General features: G+C 33.8%; 2 protein-coding genes across 2 annotated transcripts; one reads left to right on the top strand and one right to left on the bottom strand.

Moving 5' to 3' along the window:
• The first annotated feature begins 435 nt into the window (after nt 1–435).
• Nucleotides 436–3,703, top strand: LOC114167396 (WRKY transcription factor WRKY24-like). Its single transcript, XM_028052486.2, has 5 exons — nt 436–724; nt 1,090–1,257; nt 1,855–2,420; nt 2,535–2,702; nt 3,046–3,703. Exons 1-5 carry the CDS (start codon nt 533–535, stop codon nt 3,422–3,424), a joined length of 1,473 nt encoding a protein of 490 aa, XP_027908287.1. The 5' UTR covers nt 436–532; the 3' UTR covers nt 3,425–3,703.
• Nucleotides 3,704–4,311: 608 nt separating this feature from the next.
• LOC114167549 (CASP-like protein 4B1) lies at nt 4,312–6,260 on the bottom strand. Its single transcript, XM_028052650.2, has 3 exons — nt 5,731–6,260; nt 5,278–5,413; nt 4,312–4,824 (listed from the first exon to the last, which is right to left on the bottom strand). Exons 1-3 carry the CDS (start codon nt 6,006–6,008, stop codon nt 4,633–4,635), a joined length of 606 nt encoding a protein of 201 aa, XP_027908451.2. The 5' UTR covers nt 6,009–6,260; the 3' UTR covers nt 4,312–4,632.
• Nucleotides 6,261–7,212: the final 952 nt, after the last annotated feature.

Raw genomic sequence — 7,212 nt, 5'->3', positions numbered from 1 at the left:
GAGACAGATGGCGAAATTTCAGGCTACATTTTCTTTCAATTAGGATTTCCCTGCGTCAGCCTTAGCATGCATTTACTCTATCAATAAAGCCCAGTGGTTTGATTTATCGAACGACTATTAATAAATTAAATTGAAAATATATAATTGAAGTGCGAATCATCCGATCTGTATCAACGGTAACGAATCGTCCAGCGCACGAAGATGTAACAAAGTGAACGCAGGGTCAAGTTTCCTCTGCATGTTTGAGCCGCCACTTTGGCAGTGTTGTGTAATAATTATGATAGGTAGCTGAGTCAAGTCAAACCCGCAACCCTTGACCCATTTTTGATGGGCTTTTTTTTTCCGCGGTCAAAGGTCAACCTTTGGCTACTGAGTCAGAGTAGTAGCTTCCAAAGACATGGGTGGTGGTGTGCATGCCATAGCACACATAAATAAAGTGCACCACTTCCTCTCTTTTCTCTCTCCATTTTCAAACTCAACAACAACATCAACAACAGCATCAACCTTCTTCATTCAACCTCATTTCTTGAGCATGTCTTTCAGTTTCACAGACCTACTTTCCAACAGCAATAATACCTTGACCATGGATGATGATCCTTTTGGACTTGAATTTGCTAACACTTTCAAACAACTTCAACCTCTCCCTCCTTATTCTGAGTTCCCACCTGGTTTTTCTCCAACAACACAGTCATTGAACTCACCCCTCTTGTTTTCTTCTCAAAATGTAAGTTTTACCATCACTTATTGCCATTATTATACCTCAAAAAGTGTTTTTGCTTTGTGTATTATCGGTGACAGGATTGACTTTCATAAAAGTTATCTGTATTTTGTGCTAAAGTACTGTCGGAAGAAACTTTCTCCAACACAATTTAATAAAAATAAATGTGAATCAGAGTTCCCTCTAAAGATAGCATGTGATAGCAATAAAGTATGGTTCTTGTTATTGGCCAATGTAATGTTTTTTGTAACAGTGGGGTGTTTTTGTTTTATATGTTGGTTTAGAATTTGAGGTGGTCTTGTGCATCACTCCAATATTTTTTTTTGCGATAACTAACTGTGGGGTGTTTTTGTTTTGTGTGTTTTGTTTAGGTTCCTGCATCTTACACAACGGACTCATCTTCCATGAGCTTCGACATGAGAAACAGTTCAACTGACCTAGGAAACAAGGAGGAAGAGAGAAACTACTCTGACTTCTCTTTCCTAACAAAAACAAACGACGTGCCTCTCTTTCAATCTTCCACAAGCATGTTTCAAGTGGTAAGTTGCGTGTTTTTTTATATAAATTTGACTTAAAAGAACATAATTTGGGGTGTATTTTTTTTTTTCTGGTTATTTATTTGATTATTCAGGGGTGTGAGACCATTTCTTGTTCAATCAGTTTACCTTGACTTGCTTGGACCAATTTGTCTCATTAGCATCTGCTATTTGTTTCATTACCATGTGCTATTTGTTTAATCTGTCGTCTTCTTTTAGTTCTTCACTTTTCTTAAAATTAATTAGTTTTGTATTTTGGTTGGTACAAGCTTGTTTGAACAATTCAAAACTTGACTGTGGTATTCCAAGTTGACTGAATCAAACTTGAATGTATGTGTCCATGCATGTTCTCAGAAATTCTTACCTACTTTCAATAATATATATCTCTTATTTTATGACAATTGATATAAATTTTGTAGGTCATTGCTGTCTGCATAACTAAACGTTTTGAAGTTCAATTGGCTAAAATTAAATGCCATTGAACTTAACACATAAGAACTTATCAGAAAGTTTCAAATTTGTTCATTCTTTGGAATGGAATATGTTTGTCTTGGATTTACTTGATTATGTTTCCTAATCTTTGTTCCACTTGAACAACAGGAGCCACTGAAGAAACAGGACACAATGATATTCAATGAAGCTGCAAAGCAAACAGATTTCTCATCTGAGAGGACAGAAACAAAATCTGAATATACAACCACTAAGGGATTCTCCACAGAAATTGCCTCAATCAAACGTGAAATACAAAGCAATTCTACTTCTGGGTCTGTTCAATTCAACTCTAACAATGCTTTTAAGTCTGTCAGAGAACAAAGAAGATCAGAAGATGGGTACAATTGGAGGAAGTATGGTGAGAAACAAGTGAAAGGAAGTGAGAATCCACGCAGTTATTACAAGTGCACGTATCCAAATTGTCCAACAAAGAAGAAAGTTGAGAGGTCTTTGGAGGGACATGTTACTGAAATAGTATACAGGGGAAGTCACAATCATCCTAAGCCACACAACAGAAAAAATGGCTCTCAATCAATGCATCAAACTTCTTCATCCTGCACCATCTCTGGGATTTCAGATCAGTCTTTGGGAGAGGAAGATTTTGAGCAAACATCACAAACTAGTTGCTCTGGAGGTGTTGATGATGATGACCTTGGACCTGAGGCCAAAAGATGGTAAGATAAGCAAATAACAAATACATCACTCTAATAACCTTGTATTATTGGAAAGAAACTACATGATGAGGTTGATTTCAGTGATTAATTATGATTATGATTTTCATATTCCAGGAAAGGAGAGAATGAAAATGATGACTATTCTAATTCCTCAGCTGGGAACAGAACTGTTAAGGAGCCTAGAGTTGTGGTTCAAACCACAAGTGAAATTGACATACTAGATGATGGATACAGATGGAGGAAATATGGACAGAAAGTGGTCAAAGGAAACCCAAACCCAAGGTATTTCAATTTTTCAGAAATAGAAGAATTTAATTGTCACATACTCTTATTGTAAACATTTTTAAATTGTCAATCAGTCATAAACTATCCATGTAAAAGTTTGAATATAAGGGGCAACAAGCTTATCATACTCTCTGGGACATTTCAATCAAACTCTTCATAGAATTGATCTTCATTTATGAAAAGTAAAATATGTGTGTTTAAATGATTATTCTATGAAGTGAATTTGAATATAACTGAAGAAAACAAACAACACCCTTTTGCTATATGATTTTACTAGTGTTGTAATTTCATTATTACCACCCCATAAGGCCATGGCTTACTCAAACTATTCTTTCTGCAGGAGTTACTACAAATGCGTTGCCCCAGGTTGTCCAGTGAGAAAACACGTTGAGAGAGCTGCAAATGACATGAAAGCTGTGCTAACAACCTACGAAGGGAAACATAACCATGATGTTCCTTTAGGACGAGGAAATGCAAGCTATAACAGAAGTTCTCTAAACAACAACACCAGCAATGTAACAGCACCTGCTCCTATAAGGCCTTCAGCAGTGAATAATTATTCTAACTCAGCAAGTTTCATCAATTCACTCCCTGACACAAAGCTCTCAGCATCTGCAAGTCAAGAAGCTGTTCCAATGGACATGTTGCTGAGCCCTGGAAGCCTAGGATTTTCGGCTAATGACTCGTTCCTTCAGTCTTTTTTTTCAAAGAACTTCTAAATTTGGAAGTGCAACACTTGAACCTTACACGTGATAATATCACTTATATAGTGTTTGTGTATAGCTTATAGGAATAGAATAAGAAAATCATGAGAATCTACTAATTTAGTGTACTAAGATTAGAGACTAGAACTGCAGAAAAGCTTGACAAAAGTTAGGCCTTATTTCAACTTTCAATTTAGTAATAGGAGACACAGAAAAAGTGTTGACTTTGAATTCCATTATTCTTTTGTTGCTTCTGTTTTATAACGAATAAAAGGTTTCTTTTGCTATGTCTCACTACATTTATTTACTTTCTAAAGTTTATGCCAGTCTTGGCAATTTCTACTCTGGTATGCAAATGTCTACTGCTATTACGTCTCATTGATTTTTGTGTTTCTATAACCTTTCGGTCAAAGTTCTGTTTTTTTTTCAAATTATGAAGTATTCAGCTACTTCTGATCAAATCAGGAATATGGCTATCGGAGTCCAAGGATGAAGAAAAATTGAGAAAGACCAATAAATTTAACGTGTAAAGATTTTGTAGTGCCAAGTTTATGGGAAAAAATTGTTGTCATGTTTACTCTTCACGAGTTTTCAACAATTGGTATGTGAGTCCATAATTCATCTCATGAATAATTTGTCAAACTCCCGTAGAAAAGCTTATATTATACTATTTTAACGATTTTTATATTATTAGATGAACCTCATATAAGTCCTACTAAATAATAAATGAAAACAATAGATTAAAAATTGACCCTTTCATTGAACATGTGGCCATTAAAGGTCCAAGTATAATAATCAAATTATATTATTAAAAAAAAACAGTTCTAATGTTCATTTTTTTTCAATCACTACAAAATTCCAAATTTATGGAAAAGTATCAACACCATCACCACACTGTATACTGGGACCAAAAGAAATTGTATTAAAATCTGATATTATTACAACATGTGCAAAGACTTAAAAAAGAAAGAGAGAATGATATACACATAATCCACATTAGGAGCAAATTTATACAAGAAAGCTTACACTACTTTCGACCTTAAACAATAGGTTTATAGGTCTTTTTACATTTAACTTTCTTCTGGTCAACGTGGAATTACTAACCATTGCAGCATGTGCAAAGACTTAAAAGGAAAAAAGGGGAATTCTAAATTTCTTATACACAATAGAAAGTTCTTTACTTTTATTCAGTGATAGGAGAAAGTTTTAACTATTAAGGGTGCTTATGTGTAAGTTCGTGTAGACAGTTTGTATCCTGATATGACAGCTGATAGTGCTAGACACCAGAAGGCAAAAAAGGAGAAAGCAATGGCTGCAGCTGAAGAATCTGTAAATATACTGTCAGAAGTTTCCCTCATTCTATCTGTTATTGGAATAGCTGAAGATGTTGATGACAGCAAGAGATATGCTACAACCTGAAACCAAACAGTTTTCTAACATTTCATAATCAAGCAAAAGACCACTGAGAAATTTATTTTTAATTGAAAAACAAAATCATATTTTTGTTATATTAGAAGCATCAATAACACTTTAGTTATCATTGGTTGCTTGAAGAAATAAGTTTGGAATTTTATTCCTTCCCAAAAGGATAACACCAAAGAGAAGTATCAAGTTTCCAATCCACACTTTTAATCATTACTTGCAAGTCTAACTCACACTTGTTAGGTTAAACTTCAGTGTGGCACAGCCAAATAGGACAAAAGGCTTGATAAACAAATTGAAAACTTTCACTTTTTTTGTGATCAGTGTTGTGAAACTGTTCAGTGCAGTTCGATTTCAACACTGAATTTGATTCAGAGAATTGAATTTGGGTTTAGAAACAGAAGACCAATGAAATGAATGTGATGAGAGAAGAAAGAATGCCAAACCTGATCTCCAACAAAATCAATCAACCCAGCAGTTCTTGGCTGAATCATGTTTTTCCCAGTGGAAAGTTCATGAACTTGACGAAACACTTGAACTCCACTGTATAAACTAGATAGAATTGCCACAGCCAGCAAGTATCTATAATCCAAAAATTTCAATTTAACTTCAAATACTATTAATGTAAAAGAAAATTAAATACTCAACTGATTAAATATAACTACAAGGATAAATGGTAATCATAATTATTTGGAAAAATCAGTGATTTGTACAATTGTTAGTCACATTTATTATTTCATAAAACAAATCATAACATGTTACGTAAAAGCTAACCAGAATCCCATAAAATGTCAAAACCAAATTTTGACAAAAAGCCATTAATCTTGAGCCAAAATTTTAACAAACCCACATCACGTTTTCAATAATATTGAAATAAAAAACAAAGTTTGAGCTTGAACCTGTATTCTTGGTACTTGTCAAATTCTTTCCAATCACCATGCTTGTTACTAGCCATCAGCATTAAGGAAATCAAAGACAAAAACAGAGCAATTCCTCTTAGCCCTAATGAGCCTCTCATTAACACATCTTTCTTCTTCCACTGCCATATGACACCGGTGGCGCCGCCACTAGTTCCCGGCGCGTGGATGTCTACATTCGGCTCCAACGGCTCTGGCTGCACGTCAATTTTCACTTGTGAGGCGTCGGAAACTGTTACATTGTCTTTGTGGTCTTCCATGACACTCTTCGGATTCCAATGCTCAAAATTTAGATAACAATTAATTGAAAAATGAAAAATAAAGTGAAGAAGAAGGGTTGAGGTGAGAAAAATATAAAGAGACACGCAAAGTTCGTTGTGAATGTTGTAGCTTTGTTTTGGAAACCGGAGTTGTTATGTTGGCGAATCAACTTAGGAGTTTACGAAGTTTCGGTTTTAGCCAATAACAGAGCGCGTGAACTGCACAAAGGGTTCAATCGCGTGCCGTTGCTGGATGGGCGGGAGAGCACGATAGAGATAAGGATTAGAAACAATACATATTTTGCGTGCAAAATGAATATATGGATTTTTCTTTTTAGAGTATAAACAATAAAATCAATAAATTATATTATTTATTTTACTTTTCTCACTTTTTTTCCTTTATGGAATCATCAGATTAACATAATGTTATTGGTTATGATTACTTTCGTTTGTCTTCTTCATGTTTGATAGAAGCTTTTCTTTTATGTTCGGAGAACAGTTTTTTTATCATAGTCAGAAATAGTGATATTTGAGAATCATAAATTTTGAAAATTATAGTATCGAAAAGTACTAAAATATGTATAGTTAATAAAAAAAATTCTATAAATTTTCTCTAGTTTGCTTTTTTTTTTCAAAAACTTATATTAGAAATCATTATGAATTCTAACATTTTATTTAGATTAACACTTTAAAAATCATCGCATAACCATATCATAGAAAAGAGATGGAAACAACATACAAAATATAAATAATGGGACTACATCAAATCCGTGAAAAGAAAATACTTTCTACTAAGCATACAAAATTGATGCATATTTAAAAAAAAAAATTAAACTACTAATCACAGATGACATAATAGAATATTATTTTACTACAAAAATTTTATATATTAGTTATGAAAAATTTCGTAGCTGAGTCGTAGCTAATCCGTAGCTAAAACGTTTTGCGATAGATCACCTATCAAATTGTTAGGGAATTTTTTGTAGTTAAATACATATAGCTAATTAGAGAGTTATATAATCCATAGCTAATCTATAGTTAATTCATAGTTAATCCCTCTCTATTCCCTCACTAACTGAAGTGAAAAAAGTTTTCAAATTTCTAGCTAATTTGTCACAATTTTGTTGTCGCTAATCCGTAGCTAATTAGTCACAATTCTCTTCTCGCTAATTCGTAGCTAATCTATCGCAATTCTCTTTTCGCG

This window comes from Vigna unguiculata, chromosome 10, assembly GCF_037176805.1.
Source record: "Vigna unguiculata cultivar grain cowpea cultivar isolate G323 ecotype 2 chromosome 10, ASM3717680v1, whole genome shotgun sequence".
Classification (NCBI taxonomy): Eukaryota; Viridiplantae; Streptophyta; class Magnoliopsida; order Fabales; family Fabaceae; genus Vigna; species Vigna unguiculata.
This window is presented reverse-complemented; position numbering and strand designations above follow the sequence as displayed.